Source organism: Artemia sp. Qi Xiang Cuo, chromosome 18 (genome assembly GCF_049724085.1).
Source record: "Artemia sp. Qi Xiang Cuo chromosome 18, ASM4972408v1, whole genome shotgun sequence".
NCBI lineage: Eukaryota > Metazoa > Arthropoda > Branchiopoda > Anostraca > Artemiidae > Artemia > Artemia sp. Qi Xiang Cuo.
The window spans coordinates 61,626,815-61,645,438 of NC_142811.1; the positions used below are offsets into that span (position 1 = coordinate 61,626,815).

Genomic DNA, 18,624 nt, shown 5'->3' on the forward strand with positions numbered 1-18,624 from the left:
TAGTGAAATATGTCAGTTTGATTCAGAAGAAGGAAAGCCTCTCAAGTCCTCAGGGAAGAGGGGAGGATTCTACGTTCATCATCATCATCATCATTTATGTTGAACTAGGATATATTTACAACTGACTAATTGGCTAATTACAGCTTCTGTATGTATGTAACTGACATCAACTAATTATCTATTTATGTTGCCTATAACCAGTTATTGATATTTTGTGATTTCAAGCTTCAGAGTGTGCATTAGCCTGCTGAAACCTTAAAAGGCTAGCCAATTTCGAGTAAAGCTCTACCAAATCATATTATTAAGTTAGAAATAAAGTGAATACACCATTCGATGCCTTTTTTTATGCTGAAAATGAATATAATAATCATTTCTATTGGAAATGAATTTCAGATTCAGCCCCTTCCCCCAATATATACCTAACCCTGAAGGTAAAGCTCTACCAAATCATATTATTAAGTTAGAAATAAAGTGAATACACCATTCGATGCCTTTTTTTATGCTGAAAATGAATATAATAATCATTTCTATTGGAAATGAATTTCAGCCCCTTCCCCCAATATATACCTAACCCTGAAGGTAAAGTTCTTCCAAATCATATAATTGAGTTAGAAATAAATTGAATACACCATTCAATGCCTTTTTTTATGCTGATAACGAATAAAATAATCATTTCTATCATAAATTAATTTCAGCCCCCCCCCCTATATATACCTAACCTGGTAAAGTTCTACAAAATCATATTATTGAGTTAGGACTAAAGTGAATACACCATTCAATGGTTTTTTTTATGCTGATTATGAATATAATACGCAATTATATAGGAAATGAATTTCAGACCCCCCCCCTAAATAGGCTATACCTAACCTAACCCTCAATGGACACATTTAGGGGGGGGGGCTGAAATTAATTTCCTATAGAAATGCTTATTATATTTGAAATCAGCATTAAAAAAGGCATTGAATGGTGTATTCACTTTAGTCCTAACTCAATAATATGATTTTGTAGAACTTTACCCCTAACCTAACCCTGAATTGGCATAGATAAGGGGGGGGGGGCTGAAATTCATTTCTGATAGAAATGATTATTATATTCATAATCAGCATAAATTGTAAATATGAGTAGTTGTATATTATGTGTTTTATGTTAGTCTATTTTAGTCTATTATGTCTATTAGTCTATTTTGTTAGTCTATTATGTTAGTATATATATATATATATATATATATATATATATATATATATGTGTGTGTGTGTGTGTGTGTGTATATATATATATATATATATATATATATATATATATATATATATATATATATATATATATATATATATATATATATATATATATATATATATATATATATATATATATATATATATATATATTATATATATATATATATATATATATATATATATATATATATATATATATATATATATATATATATATATATATATATATATATATATATATATAGTTATATTTTTTTTAGTTTTGGTTCCTAGTTTTTTTTTTTTTTTTTTTTTTTTTTTTTTTTTTTTTTTTTTTTATGCTGAAGACGCCTTGTTATATACTGGCTAAATATACAGGCTAAATAAAAGATGTTTTCTGGACAAAAAAGAAAAAAAATAGGCTTATAATTATTCTTGGATTTCCACATACTGTAATAAATCTGCCGGGGTGTTCCCATTTGAGCGCTTTCCCATTTGAGCGCCACGGAATTTTGTTCCATTTGAGCGCCATGGAATTTTGTTCCCATTTGAGCGCCACGGAGTACCATTTGAGCGCCAAACCCAAAATTGTGATTTTGCGGTGGATGAAGCGTGGTTTGCTGCCACATTGACCTGTAGAAATATTTATTGCCACGAAGACAACGAACAAAACTGAGGATTTTATTGGGTCAATGGTTGTGAAAATAACTTCCATTTATAGTATTATAAACTAAGTAAATATATATAGTATTTATGTATACCATATATATTTACTACTAAAGGTATATACAGGTACTTATGCATTATGCGGTATCCACCGCTATATACTGTATGAGGAAAACAGACATGAAGACCCGTCGGTAAATTTTTCGCAGTTGATATTATTGACATAAGAATAAAGTAAACATACCACTCGATACCTTTTTTATGCTCTTTCCAAATACAATAATCATTTTTTCTGATATTAATTTTACCCCCCCCCCAATATATCCCAATCCAGGTTATTTTTTTGCCCATGCGGGGGGGGGGGTAAATTTTATTTCTGATGTAAATGGGAGGTAAGTTTAAAATTTACCCCCCCCCCCTAATGTGCAAATATATACCCTGGATTGGTATACATAGGGGTGGGGGTAAAATTCATTTCCGACAAAAATGATTATTATATTTGGAAAGAGCCTAAAAAAGGCATCGAGTGGTGTGTTTACTTTATTCGTAAGTCAATAATATGATTTGCGAAAAATTTACCTGATCACCTAGCTATATCACCTAACATACGCAAAATATTATCGGGCGCTCAAATGGGACACAACTGAACTAATTAAAATACGGCGCGCAAATGGGAAATTCCCATTTGCGCGCCATGGCGCTCAAATGGGAAAGCGCTCAAATGGGATACACCCAATCTGCCCATTGATATATTCCGAAACTGAATGACCGTATACACCAAATCGAAACAAGTCTGATTCTCCTGAAAGAGACAAATGTGGACCGATTTGTGGCAGATGTGGCAAATGTGGCAGATGTGGCAGATTTTCTGCTTTTTTCAGCAGGATTTACATCCTGCTGATTTTGAAACTGCTAGATCATCCTAGAATAAAAAAAGGTAATTTTTATAGCCATTTCATTTCTTTTTAATTCTGTTTTTAGCAAACACGTTAATAGTTGTTTAATTTTTATTTTTGCCACACCATTTTCTATCATTAAAAAAATATTGTATCCCCATCCTCCTAATGTGCAAATATGCAACCAAAATTGCATTTTGATTCTAAATATAACCTTCATTTACATCACAAGTAAATTTTGCCCCCACCCCCCTGATGTGCAAATATATACCCTGATTTGGATATATTTAGGGATTGGGGAACATTTTGTTTGTTTAAATTTAGGCTCAGAATGAATTTTTGTTATATATTTGCACATTAGGGGGGTGGGGGTATATACTCGGTTTCTATGTGTATATATATTAAAATATTTTGATTTTTGCCACTGCTTTATCTATCATTAAAAAAAAATGGAATTAACCATTACCAGGATGAATGTAATTTAAAAAACAATTTATAGGAGCAATTTCAAAAGATTTAGGCATTGCATTGAGAGCATGGCAAAAATTGTAATTTTTTTCTTTTAAGTTGGAAAAAGAAAGAAAAAAGAGGAAAAACATGATGATAAAGGTTCTACCCTTGGATAATATGTTAACTAGGATGATTATACATATTTCAAAGTAAGGATTGTTTTCTTAACATGTCTCCCTATCAGGGGCCACAATTCTAAATTTTTACCATGGATTTTACCCCCACCCTTATATATACCAATTCAGGGTATATATTTGCAAATTAGAGGTGGGGTTAAAGTTTAAACTTACCTCTCATTTACATCAGAAATAAAATTAAATATTTGTTTCATAAAAATGAGACCTTGCAAAATAGATCTTTTGCTTAAATGAAGTACAACAAAATTGTTTTCAGCTTCACAACTTTGTTCAATCCCAATTTATAAGGTTTTAATGATATGCAAATACATTTCCTAAATAAAAAATACATGAATATGGCTTAAAATTCTGCTCAAATAAAAGGAATTGCTTTTCAGAACTAAAGCCAGAGAAAAAGAAACTGATAACTGAATTAAGGTAAAATATTGTTTTGTCAAAAATTCAATGTAGGCAAATTTCAGAGTGGAGATAGTTACTTCAAAATACCTTCCTAGGATATACTTTAGCCTGTAGGCCCACCCCTGAAAGTTTCATTTTCCTAACCTAACCTCTTTCCAAGATAGCCAAAAGTAGCTAAAGTAGAATTTTACCATTTAAAATACAAGTTGAAGTATATTAGAGATTTTGATAACAAACTAGTTAGCTAGTTGCAAAGTGGGTAAAATTCTAGTTTAGCTACTTTTTGCTATCTAGGAAAGGGATTAGGTTATGAAAATGGGTATAAATGTATGACCATTCCATTACATAAGGAGACATGTTAAGAAAACAATTCTTACTTCATTATATGCAAAATAATCCTAGTTAACATATTTTCCAGGGGGAGAACCTTCATCCTCACTTCTTTTTCCAACTGCAACAAAAAAGAAAATGAAAAAAGCCTTGCTTTTGATAGACTTTTTGTCTCAGTTTTCTTTTCCCTGGTTTTAGTTCTGAAAATGCAATTCTTGATATTTGAGTTGAATTTTAAGCCATGTCAATGATTATTTTTCTGAATTTAAGAAAATGTATTTTACAGATCTTTGAAACCTTATACAATGGGATTGAGTAAAGTTGTGAAGCTAAACACAGCTTTCTTGTTCTTTATTTAAACACAAGATCTGTTTTACAAGGTTTCACTTTCATATCCCAAAGATTTTTGAAAGTCATCAAAGGTCACTGTTGTCTAGAGGGAGTAGGAGTCAAGGTAGGCACTTCAAAATACCCTCCCAGAACAGACTTTGGTATAAATGTATGACCATTCCACTACATAAGGAGACATGCTAAGAAAGCAATTCTTACTTCATAATATGCAAATTAATCCTAGTTAGCATATTTTCTTTCAGGAGAACCTTTATTTTCACTATATTTCTAATTTTTCAATATTTATGTCTATTCTCCATGTCTTGATTTCATATATGGAACAAACACCCAAGAGCCATCTAGCTTACATAGCCTAATTTAACAATATTTACCTATGAATACATTTTGTTAGATGGCATGTAACTTATAAATATATACTATTTGAAAATGGATAAGTGCAGTCAAATCTATTTATTTTTCACAATTCTGTAAAAAAAAAAACTGTACGACAGTGAAAGTGGTTATGATAAAGGTTCTCCTGCTGGAAAGTATGTTAACTAGGATTATTTTGCATATTATGATGTAAGAATTGTTTTCTTAACATGTCTCCTTATTTAGTGGAATGGTCATACATTTACACCTGTACTTTAGTCTAGACCCACCCCTGAAAGCTTTTTTTCCTAACTTAAACCCTTTCCAAGATAGCATAAAGCTGCTAAACTAGATTTTACCACTATGTGCAGGCCTATATAAAATTCTATTGATAGCTGACTAAGAAAATTCAGGATGAAATGTATTTAAAAGTGAGATCTAAGCCAACTGGTTGGCTAGATTTTATAACTGTTGTCTCCTGAATATATTGGCTAGTGATGCCTCTGGTTGGTACTAGACCAAATCCCTGGGAAGTAATATACTGGTATTTCTTAGCCCCAGTCTGTTATCTCCATGCAATTCCATCTTAGGCCTACTCTTATATAATTGCTACAAATTTTCTATTTTCTTTAACATTTATCTTATCCTTCAATGATAGCTCAACCCCCAAAACAAAATGAATGACTAGTGTAGATTCTCCCCATATAATATTTTGGAGCACAGGTAGAATATTCCAAATTTCTTCTCTTCTTAATTTTATTTGCCATAGTCCTACTTTCTTTGTGGCTGCTGAATTTTGTTTGTGGGGGAGTATTTTGCAAGGAGATTTTTCAGGGGTAATATGACTAGCACCCAATTGTAACTGAAAAAAGATCATATTTGGAAAGAAGGCTCAATGGAATCCTTGGAAGTTCAAATCCCAATGGAAGCTTGTCCTCCAACCAACTCTGTTCAGAACTCCCTTCCTTTTTCTATTATCTTTAAATTCTTTCTTATGACCCATCCCTTCCCATTTAAGGATGTTCAACATTTTGTTATGCCAAATATTTCACCTACAGTAGAATCTTTAGGAAGACCAATTAGGCAATCAAATCCTGTTACATTTGTCCCTTTAGTTGACTACTGACACATCAGATCCTTATTTTCTTCTAAAGGGCTAAGCACACATAGATGATTTTGGGAACCAATTTTCAGCAAGGGTGTATTCTACGTCGAGTGATTATAATTAATGATGCTAAGAGGCAGGGCTTATTGACGTTTTTTGGTGATTAATCATCATTAATTACAATTAATCTATGATAATCATTAAATATGATAAATTACATGCCTAAAGCTCTAAAGCCCTAGTACATTCCTTGTCTAGAACGTAATTAATGATGATTAATCACTGAGAAAAGTCACTAAGCCCTGCCTCCTTAGCATCATTAATTATAATCACTTGATGTGGAATACACTCTTGCTGAAGTTGGTTCCCAAAATCAGCTACGTTTGCCTAGCCTAGAAGTAGTTTCTGCTTGTTTCTTATTATGATTCCGTGTAGCAACAAAGGAAAGCCTTTATGCAACAGAAAATCTTAATAATTGCATTATAACCAAATGAAAAATTGTATAATAGCCTAAAAGAGAGCCAGGTGGCCAAAAAATGTTTTAGTTGGGATGTCCTTGGTAATTCAAAGTTGTTGGTGTTTTGGACAAAAAAAGAAGCTAAATTATTAGTTGAAAATCATAGGCAACTGGAAAATACAGTGGCGGATCAAGGGGGATCCCCTTGATCTATAAGGTCATTGGATTCCAATCTAATCTAAATTATCTTCAACTTTCTTATTTTTAGTTAAACATTCCTTCAAAAAATCAACCTCCAACTTCAAAAAGCATCAACCTCCAACTTCACCTAATCTAAATTTCTTCAACTCTTGTATCTTTAGCTAAACATTCTTTCAAATTCTTTCTTCAAATAAATTTGTCAAAATTTTTTCAAATAATTAGTTATTTCAAAAGCCGCAAGGGAAAGTTTTGTCATGTTAATTTTCTAATGATGCCAGAGCATTTGACTTGGTACAGGGAAAGTAAAATCTAATTTACAAGGAATTTGCTGTAAGAAATAATGAAACTCAACCACAACTACTCTGTATAACTTCAACAAAATGGATTTTATAATGAAATATTAAGTTTTAAACCAATATTTTAACTCCTCCTTATTGAAATGTTTTTGAGATTATACTTTCATTAAACCCAGGCACCTATAAATAAAGCATATAAGCATATAAACTAAAGAAGCAACATCACATATTACTGTATCCTCTTTCTCTCAAACTTTAGTTTGGGACCCCCCACCTATTTATTTTTGCCAAATAGCTTTAAAGAGGCGGCATCCCAGTTAATGCTTGGTTTTTCAACATCCATGGTGAAGTTCGTCTTCTTGTCTGTGGTTACTTAAAGTCTGAGTAATCTGGTGAGGTTGATTGGTAATCCCACTTCTGACACCATGTAATGTTTTTGAGATTATACTTTTATTAAACCCAGGTACCTATAAATAATGTATATGAGCAAAAGCAACACAGGCAAATAAACAAAAGCAAGCAATAGAAGGAAGCAACATCACATATTACTACAATTGAACCCAAAAACTATAGAAAGAAATTACAACTTTCAAGGGTCTGAAAATGGCTAAAAATTGAATTAGCAAGAGATCAGTTATTAAAATCAGAGAGAGCATAGTAAAGGCATCAAGTGGTATATTTACTTTGTTTGTAGGTCAAAATTTTGGACTGCTCCATATTTACCTGATAAACTATATGCATGTAGGTTTTCAAAAGAGCATATGAGCAATATCATAGCTAGTGCTACCATAGATAGGAACATCATAAAAACCTTTAAAAGAGCTAATTTTAACTGGAAAAACTTCTATTACCCTTTAAAGAGTCACAAGTGGTTAAAGGGCAAGCAACCCTCTTCCCAAACCCATTTTTTCCAAAAAACATCCAATCAAAATTTTGAGATAGCCATGTCTTTAGGAATATTGGGTATTTCCACCCTCCACAGTTGTAACTACCTATTATGTTTTAAAATTAAATCAAAAGGCACTGTTTGCATGCTGGTTGCCAACAAGTCATCTTGGCAATATTCCATGAATGACTGAGGGTATTAATTTGAAACTTTCAGCGTTACTAGTATTAATACTTCTTTGTTTACAGTTTAACTTAATCAAAAGAGTATATATATATCCGGGTTGTCAAAGAGCAATGATACAATTTTTTGGGAATGAAAAAGTTTTATTTTTCAGGTAAACTTGAGGATGTATAACACTAAATTAAACAATACTATTTGTTCAAAATTTTTGAAACATTGTACCCTGCTAAAAATTGTTGAAAAATTTTCTCCAAGATACAAATAGCAAGCCAAACTGTGGATTCTTATAGAATAGAAAATCCAAAAGGATATAAAATATTAATATCTTTTATTAGGAAAAAGACTGTCAATGAAAAACAAACAGGAATTAACTAAAAAAAAATTTGTTCCACCAAATAAGCTCTTCAAAAAAAAGTAAATAGTTCCATTAAACCAAAAATGAGCACCAATAAAGTCAAATAATCCTCCAAATGTAAAACTACAACATATCACCATTAATGAATATATAAATTCCAAAACAAACTGAAATTACAATAAATAACCCAGTCAATCTCCAAAGGATTGACTGGGCTCTCCAAAGGGTGCAAATGCATGATTTGTACTTCACTGAAGAAGAAACAAATGGAAATGGATTGACAGTTTAATATACATATACTGATATATTTTTTTTCTCAAATTCTTAATAATTCTTGTTTATCAAAGTTAAAACATTTGAAATGTTTGATTTACAGTCAAGTGCAAATTATGTTCTGGTCAAACAGTTTGTGGTAGCAAACTGTAAGTAAGGAACAACCTCGCTCAACAGTAGCCAAAACTCTAAAAAAGTGAAATTTTGATACCAATAGATATATCAAAGGAGTTAGATTTTTATGCAGATTTCAAATACAGAGATTTTATTAAGTTTAGTCTTCCACATCAAAGGTTACGAGCCTGAGAAAATTTACCTGATTTTAGAAAAAGGGGTAAAACAGCCCCTAAAAGTCAAGTGATCTCAATGAAAATCAAACCATCAGATTCAGCGTATCAGAGAACCCTTCTGACTTGGTTTCAAGCTCCTATCTGCTAAAATCTGGAATTTTTTTAATTTTTTTTTGCCAGAAGAAAGAACATGGATGCATGTTTATTTGTGCGTTTTTTTGTTTTTTTTTCAAGGGGTGATCGTATCAACCCAGTGGTCCTAAAATATTGGGAGAGGGCTCATTCAAACGAAAATTAAATGTTCTATTTTTTTAAGTGACCGAACAAATTGGAGAGCAACTAGGCCCCCTCCCCCACCCATTTTTTCTCAAAATCGTCCTATCAAAATTTTGAGGTACCGATTTTGTTCATCATAGCTGAAAGGCTCTATAACTGCCTTTGAGTATAACATGACCCCCCCCCCCCCCACAGCCCCTGTGGAAACGTATTTTATTTATAAATTTTTCCTTTTTTTTTCAAATGTTTTTTGTTTTTGGGATTTAGGCTTATTGTTTTGGGTGGGGGGGACTTTTAGGCCGGGGGTTTTCCATGGGGGGAAGTTTCCAGGGAGTGAACTTGTTGGGGGAAATTATACACCAAGGGAATTTGTCAGAGTTCTTATACACAATTCTTATTGTATGTCTTGCTTTCTTTTTTCCGTCTCAATTTTACATGCGGAGTGGTTAACAGTTATTGTCCGGGGTAAATTTTCACCGGGAACGAATTGTCTAGAGGGTATTTCTGTGGGGAGGGGGATTCTCCACGGAGGAAGGGCAAGATTTCCTGGCATTATTTAAAAACGATCAGAAATTGAATAAAAAAATAAGGTTTTTTCAACTGAAAGTAAGAAGCAACATTAAAACTTAAAATTAACAGAAATTATTACGTATATAAAAGGGGTTGCCCCTTCTCAACACCTCGCTCTTTACGCCTAAAGTTTGAATTTTGTCCCAGTTCTTTAATAATGACTCCTGCAACACAAAGGCCGTTTAGTTAGAACAATAAAACACTTTTTTAAAAGTACTAAAAAATTTTAGTGTAAAGAGCGAGGTGTTGAGGAGGTAACTCCCCTTTATATATGTAATAATTTCCATTCATTTAAAATTTTAATGTTGCTCTTTACTTCTAAATGAAAAATCTTGTCTTTTTAATTTAATCTTTAGAAGGCATGACGAATGTGGAATGACAATTCAATATACATATACTGATATTAGTTCCTTAAGGTCTTAATACTTTTCCATTTATTAAATTACAAAATTTAAAATGTATTTTCTTTTTCAGTAAAGTGCAAATCATGTTTTGATCTTCAGAAGCCACGAGGAAAAGTATTAGTTCTACTCATGTTAATTTCTGGTTGTTTTGAGTTTGACTAGGTTATTTATTGTCATTTTGCTCATTGTAGTAGTAAGGTATGAAAATTATCTCAGAGGATTACAACCCCTCACAAAGCCCTAAGGACAAGGGTTGAAAGTGACGCCCTGGGGGGATATAAGGTTTTTATAGAAAGGGTGGTTGTATAAACTTAAGATGGGGCTCATTGGATTGGTAATTTGAAGTTCTACAGCCTTTTTAAAGAGCCAAAGTGATTGGAGGGCAGCTACCCCCCCCCCCATACACACGCATTGTATTTTCCCAAAAGTATCCAATAGAAATTTTGAGATAGCCATTTTATTCAAAATATTCCAAACATCATATGACAAGGCTTTTTGGGTTGAACCAAACCCCCAGAGCCTGGGAGCAAGGGTAGTAAGTTATGCCCTATGGGTATTTAAGGTTTTTATGGAAGGAATGGTTGTATAAACTTTAGAGGAGGTTCTCTTGTTTGAAAACTGGAAGTTCTAGTTCCCTTTTAAGAATCAAAAGTAATGGAGGACAACTAGCCCCCTCCCCCTCGACTACTTTTTTTCCACCAAACGCATCTGATTGAAATTATTAGATAGCCATTTTGTTAGAAATAGTCCAAAGAACAACTAACAATGCCTCCAGGGTTGACACAACCCCCAAAATCCTGGGGTAAGGTTTTTCAGTTATGCTTTGGGGACATATAAGTTTCTGTTGAATGGTTAGTTTTATAAACTTCATATGGGGCTTGTTTGATTTGAAATTGGAAGTTATAGTGCCCTTTTTAAGAGTCAAAAATGATTTGACAGAAATCAGCCCCTCCCCCCCTCTCTCTCTCTTTGTTCATGGTTTCCCCAAACACATACAATCCCCTCCACACAGCCCTCAGGGCAAGGATTTTAAGTTATGCCCTGGGAGTATATAAGGTCTTCATAGAAAGGATGGTTTTATGTACTTTGGAGGGGGCTAACTAGATTGAATTAGAAGTGCTAGTGCCCTTCAATAGTCAAAGTAATCAGAGGGAAGCTACCCCCCCCCCCCCCACATTTTGTGTTTTCCTGAATACATCCAATAGAAATTTTGATATAGCCATTTTATTTAGAATAGTCCAAAGATTATATAACAAGGCTTTTGGGGTTGATACAAACCACCAGAGCAAGGGCAAGGGTTTTAAGCCATGCCTTGGGGGCATTTAAGATCTTTATGGAAGGGATGGATACATGAATTTTAGAGGTGGCTCATTTGGTTGAAAATTGGAAGTTTTTGTTCCCTTTTTAAGAGTCAAAAGAGCAATATTTTTGGAGCAGCATTCAATGCCAAGATAACAACTACTGTGATACTAGTACTATTAAGGCTATTAAGGGCTGTCAAAAGGGTGTAACTCAGGAGTGATTGGAACTTTCAGGAAATGATAAGGGAGATGATAAGAACAATTGACCCAAAAGGCAATATTTGCATGCTACTACTACTACAACTGCTGCTGCTTCTCCTGCTACTACTATTACCACAACTATCACAAAAGTAATACTTCTGTAGCGAGCACTACTAAGGCTTAGAATATTGAAATAAACATCTGATGAAACGTTGAGGGGAAAGTTAAACTAAATCAAATCATATTATGTGCATAGGGATTGCTGATTCAAGTTTATCATCAATATTTTTGGGACAGCTTGTTGTAACAAGGGGAAACTTCAGAGGCATCATGAATACTAATAATAATACATTATTACTGCTTCTACTGTTCCTACTACTGCCACTGCTACTATGACACTAGTACAATTATGGCTGCGCATATGAAGGTGATCATTTGACAGAATGTTGAGGGAAAATTTGAACTAAATCAAAACAAACTATGTGTATGTAGATTGTCAAAAGGGTGTATCTCAAGAATGGATTTGGGTAAAAAGTTGGCACTTTCAGAGAATACTTAAAGGGGAAGATTAACTGACAAAAACGTAATTCATGCATGTTACTACTAACACTACTACCAGTGCTGTCTTTACTACTACTGCTACTAAACTACTCCAACTACTGCATCAGTTGTAAGAACTTGTAAGGCTTAGAGTATTAAAATGAAAATAGTGTCAAAAGTGGGTTAAAAGTGCACTTCAGCAAAATTTTTGGAGCAGCATTCCATGCCAAGGTATAACCTCCAGGGCATCATGAAAGGGATGTTCAAAAAACCAAAAGGTAAGATGTACATGCTAAGACTACTGCTATTATTACTGCTAATACTATAACTACTGGTGCTACTGCTACTAAAGCTAAGGGTATTGAGGTGAAAATTTTGGGCATTATTAGAACTGTATTGAACTAAATCGAAACACGCTATGCCCACAAAGGTTGTCAAGAGGACTTATCAGCAATGCTTCCAGAACGTTTGATGGCATTCAGTTTTAACTTTCATTGTCTCTTGAAGTGTATGTTGAAAAAAAAACAAAGGTGCTGTGTGCATACTGCTACTACTGCTACTACAACTATTTCTACTACACAAACTATTGGTATTAAGGTGAATCTTTCAAGAAATATTTATTCAGATGCTGGACTAAATCAAAACCAACTATGATCACGTAGATTGTCAAAAGGGTGACAAAGTAATATCATAATAATTGCTGACATTATCTAAGTAAGACTTTTCAGGGTAAGTTATGGCGGATTTTGAACTAGCCAAAAGACACTATGTGTATACTTTTAATAGTACTTCAACCGCTACTGTAACTAATGACACTAAGGGCAATAAGTTGAAACTGTTAGGGACGTTTAGGGGAAGTATTAATTAAAAGAAAAAAAGTGTATGCGTGCAGGTATTAAAAGGGCATATTAGTAATATCATAGGCAGTGGCATAGGCAAAAAAAAATATAAAAATACACTTAACTCAATTCCTTGTGCATTGATGCACGTTTGGACCCGTAATAATTGCACACTCTAAATACAGCGTGGCCTCCAGTCCTCTCCAATTTCCACCCCGAACCGCCATCAAAAAACTATAAATTATAGAGAATATTTCCGGGGGGAAGGGGATTTCTCCTTGGAGGTGGGGCCAGATTTCTTGGAAATATTTATAAAGCGATCAGAAAAAAAATCCACTGGAAGTAAGCAGCAACATTAACACTTATAACGAACAGAAATTATTACGTATGTGAAGGGGATTGCGCCCTCCTCAACACCTCGCTCTTTACGCTAAAGTTTTAATTTTGTCCTAATTCTTTAAGAACGACTCCTGAAAGACAAGTGTCGTTTAATTAGAACAACAAGAAGATTTTTTTAAAGGCTATCAAACTTTAGCGTAATGAGTTTTTTGGTAATAATTTTACTAACAAACTTTAAAAGTGATTTGGTAATGAAAATATAGAAATTTGGTTAAATTTATAAATACCTTTTTTTGAAACTTTATTTCCACCTCTCCTCAATGAAGGAAAGATGAAAAACGAATATTATTTCGAATGGGTTTGACTGTTGAATCTTTTGAACCTTGTCTCTTTTCTTTATTAATATAATTTTTGCTTTAAAGTTTTCAACATCAGTTATTATAGATGGCCTAATTTCTAGGGATCCTTTGCTTTTGATATCCTGTGTAAAAGGGAAGACATATTTCAAGCGTTGTTAGTGGTAGTCTACATCTTTTAAGAGACTTTAAGTCTATCGGAAGAATCTCTTATTTACTCACCTTTAATTCAAAATATGGCTGAAAATATCACTCTATCAGAAGATTCTGATATTAAGAAAGATAAGTTATCTAATTACTGTTCTTATAAAAAAATACAAGGAAAACATTTCCCATTCTTTTTCTTATTTTTTGTAAAAAAAAACAAACCTTAAGTAAAAAAAAAAAAAGTAAAGTAAAAAGTAAAAAAAAAAAAGTTAAGAAAAACTAACTGTATTTTAAACAATTTTTTTAGCCTTCACAATTCCAAAAGGTTTACTTTTATGTCTAATTCCGATACATCATTTGCAATGTCATTGAGAATGATCATAGGGCTTCCCATAAATTTCTGTTATTAACAAGCTCGGATGATTTTTAAAGATTGATGGAAATAGAATTTAGCCAAGAATTAGTCTTTTCAAGAGTTTTCCCAATGTTATCAATAGGAAAAACAAGGTAATGGTAAGAAGGAATGAATTTGAGGTTGTTGAAATACCTTAGGTCAGTGAGTTGTGGGAATTTATCCTTTAGTCAATCTGCAAGATACCCTTTATATAGTTTCAAGAATAAAGGGGTGAGACAAATAGGACAAAACCATCAAAACCTGGCCTTTTCGTCTTTTTTAAAGGGACTAATTGATGCTTTAAGCGAAAATTGCAAACAAAAGCACAATTAAAATGGTTGCAAATCATGTTTTCTTTTTGATTATTCTTACCATTTTTTTCATTTTGTTCTTCACAAGTTTCTCAAAACTAATGAATACGTTTTGCATACGTGAGCTTGCTCTACGTGACTGAGACATGACCCTTCAAATCAACCATCTCGAGCACGATAAACGCCTGCCAGATGAAACAATTCCCTTGAACCAAGGGGCTACGATGGGATGAAATTGTGCGCAATGAATGACTCCAGGTTAGTCTCGCCTGAAGGACAGACCTCGGACCCGGTTAAATGTTAGCTTGCAGAAGTTTCTTAACTTGGCCGACTCTGCTGCTAACAAGACCCCCTCTCATAGCCTTAGATTAGTCCACCTCGAGGAGCAAAGTTGCTACGCTCTACACCCCATTTCATACTGCAGGAGCCTCAAGCCAAGGTATTGTACCATTCACGTACCGTAGAGGTTGATACGCAGTCTAACAGTTCGGGGTAAGGAAATTTTACCCTGATCTACCCAATGGAAGAAAATGGCATCAGAAAGTTATGTGGGATAAAATTAATACACCTTTGTACCAGAAGGTATGTGACGATATTTTAGCAAGAATTCGCGTCCCTTACAATCTACTTCATAAATCTTCTTCAGTTGCAGCAAGTGATAAACAAGTACTGATATACTCTAGCGAAATAGTTCTTGCTCTGCAGCGTGCGGAAAAGGCTGCAGTACTGATTTGTCGTATTCAGATTGGCTCGGAAATACCCCACTGGTCCGATAATTTGGATCTTGTAAATGCGTGTGTGGACGCAAAATTCTGGTTAAGAATGTGGATAGATAATGACCGACCAAGGCATGGTATAGTGAACTCCATCCGATTATATACTAAGCGAAGATTCGCAAAAACCCTCGCTATACATCGTACTATGATTATTGAATGTGATAGTAAATATATAAAGCAAGACCCCAATCGTATGTGGAAATTCCTAAAAAAGAAGGAACGCAAAGAATCAGTTGATGTTCTGTCCGGTGCGAGTAAGTGGGTTAAATATTTTACGCATGGGTCTTTGTCACCTAATACTGATTTGGAAAATGAAGTTTCTATCGAGCTCGATGAAAGTCTTGCGAAACGTGAACGGGAAGTTGTTTGCATTGTGTCTATGTTGTCAGTCAGTGAGACATTCTTGAAACTGAAGAAGAAGTGGTCGAGGGGGGTAGATAACCTATGCGGATTGCATGTGCAAGCGGGAAGGCAAAACCTTGTAGATCAACTTTGTCTCCTGTGTCAAATGATTTTTAATGCTGGGGTTGTTCCAGACCTATTCTGCATGGGTGTAATTATTCCTGTATTAAAAAAGGGAAAAGACGGGGGGCAGTGTTCTTCCTACCGCCCGATAACTGTCGCGCCTATACTGTGCAAGTTATTTGAATTGCTTATTGTAAATAGGCTTAGTGCTACATGTAACACGCCGGATAACCAATTTGGTTTTAAGAAGAAAATTAGTAGAGAACACGCGCATTATTTGATTGCTAATTTGTTGATTGACGCCGATGATTCAAATGAGACTTTGTATTTTGCCGGTCACGATGTCAACCGCGCGTTTGACTCCGGTGTGCACCCTCAGATATTGTTGTCGGCTCGGAAGCGTGGCGTGTATAAGTCTATTATACGCGCACTGAGGAATATGTATAGTAATTTAAAAGTGCGTGTAAATGTACCGTGTGTTAATGCTTTAACCCTATCTTCTAGTCTTATACCCGTAGAGAAGGGAATACGCCAAGGAGCACTTACTTCACCACCGCTATTTAATAATAGTATTATTTCATCGCAAGAACCGGTTCAGTCTACATATATCTTTAGAGGTCTCAATGTTTCGCTGATCGATTATGCCGACGACATTTTGAACGTGAGTACAACACTTATAGGCATCGAAGAGACTTTCCCTATGTTGAGTAAGGAGTATGGTTACATAGGTGTTTCTTTCAATCCCCAGAAAAGGGAAGTTCTCGTATTTAATAGCGATGTTAAAGATAGTGTACCAGTTGATGTTTTTTTTGGAACTTATACGATCAAGTCTTCGTCTAAGATTATGTACATCGGCCTTCCAATTTGTAGCGATCTTAAAGAAACCCGCGATTGCCTTGTTTCGTTATTCGCTGTAAAGACACGCAGAGCTTATGGAATTCTCGTTTCAATGAAGTGCCACTTTAACCATTTTCTACTTGCAAGGGTGTATAACGCTTTTGTTTTGCCAGATGTGCTAGCCCTATCTCCGTTTTGGAAAATATTTACCTGGTCTGATCGCCGCAATATTCGGTCTATTTTCTACAGATATGGCAAGTATCTGCTTCATCTTCCGGTTCGGATGAGGAATTCGAATGTATCTGAAGTATTGTATATCCGACCCGCTTATAGCTGTACTGAATCGCCGTGTTCAATTTGCAAAGGCGTTTGAACCAAGCCTCTCTTCATTATATGTCGCAATAACTTAATTCTGTTTTTTTTTTGTCGGAGGAATGTTCTTAATCTTGTTTTTCTGTAGTTGAGTTTTCTTCGGATATTTTGTTGTTATTTGATGTTACTTTTTTTTCTTTTCTTGTACTCCATTTACAACATTTTGTATGTTTAATAATGGGTAATAAAATAATAATAATAATAATAATACTGTAAGTAAGAATGGACGCTACTCAATTGTAACAGAAACTCAAGAAACGAAATTTTGACATCAATAGACACATCAAAAGAATAAGCTTAATATGTGGATTTCAAATATTTAACATTAATTAAGTTTAGTGTTACCCATCATAAGCTATAAGCATGAGAAAATTTGCCTGATTTTTCAAAAAAAGGGGGAGGGGTTAACACCCCCTAGAAGTCAAGAAATCTTAATACAATCCCCCCCCGGAACTTAATTGGCTTGGGGGCCGGGGGGGGAGGGGTCAAATTGCCGGTCCCGGCCCGAGTTACCCCCCCCCCCCAGCTAAAATTTAGTTTCTTTAAACATCTTTTCAAAACTAAGATACATCTGCATAATTCACAGAAAAAGGTCAGTTGTTTTCAGTGTTTGTTTTTTTAAACTTCTGGTAATATATGGATCATTTTTCCTTTTTCACTGTCAATTTTCACTTGATTTTGGAAAATTGACTCCACAGTCCCCCCCCCCGGAAATGTTTCGCCAAAAGAAATATTTTTTGCCAAGAGAAAGATCACAGATGCGTGTTTGTTTGTTTTTCCCAAGGGTGATCATATTGATCCTGTAGTTCTAGAATATCGGGAGAGGGCTCATTTGAACGAAAATTAAAAGTCGTAGTTCTCTTTTTATGTACCCAAAAAAGAAATTTTAAGGATAACTAACTTCCCTCCCACGCCCCTTTTTCTTCAAAGTCGTCTGATCAAAATTAGAGATAGCCATTTCGTTCTAAGGCGTTGAAAAGTCCACTAACTATACCTTTTGGGAAAATATGATTCCCCCTCCTCCCAAAAAACCCATAAGGAAAGGTGTGCAAGTTATGCAATTTTCCATTCTTTGCATATATTATTTATTATTGGGAAGCAGACAGAAATTTTTCGGGGGAGGGGGGAATTTTCTGCTTGAGGAGTTCCTCTCTGAAAGAATTTTCTGTTGGGAGGGAAGTTTCCGGGAATGCACTTTCCAGGAGAAATTTTATACTGGGGCAGCAACTTGCCTGAATTGTAATTCGAAATTCTTTCTATTTGTCTTACTTTTTCTTTTCTGACTAAATTTTATTTGTGGAGACGTTAATGAAAATGGTGTTATTGAAAGAGGATCTTATTGTGGGTGGGGATTTTCAAGGGGAGAAATTTTCCATGGGGAAGCTTTCCGCAAGCTTTGTTCTCTAGTGGGAATTTTGTGCAGTAACAAGTTTTTGCTTGGGGGGGGGGGGATTTGCGGGGAAAATTTTCAACGGAGGAGGGCATTTCTGACCTGATTTGAAAATAATCAGAAATTAAAGTCATTCAAATAAAAGTGTGCTAAGAAACAAATTTCAGGCGGAATCGTTCGCAAGACATTTTCCGGGGGAAATT

The 18,624-nt window shown here is 34.4% G+C and overlaps 1 protein-coding gene across 3 annotated transcripts in view; it reads left to right on the forward strand.

The window, feature by feature from the left end:
* The first annotated feature begins 6 nt into the window (after nucleotides 1–6).
* The window catches only part of LOC148941748 (uncharacterized), a 285,992-nt gene continuing 267,374 nt past the window's right edge, over nucleotides 7–18,624 (forward strand). Inside the window, exons 1-2 of one of the 3 annotated variants that reach the window (XM_089104276.1) lie at nucleotides 7–148; nucleotides 13,834–14,009. In XM_089104276.1, coding sequence (XP_088960402.1) covers nucleotides 13,966–14,009 — 44 coding nt within the window. In that variant the 5' untranslated portion in view covers nucleotides 7–148; nucleotides 13,834–13,965. Of the gene's footprint in view, nucleotides 149–2,658; nucleotides 2,821–9,871; nucleotides 12,474–13,833; nucleotides 14,010–18,624 lie in introns of those variants that run through there. The other 2 variants (XM_089104277.1, XM_089104275.1) reach the window with 2 other exon arrangements.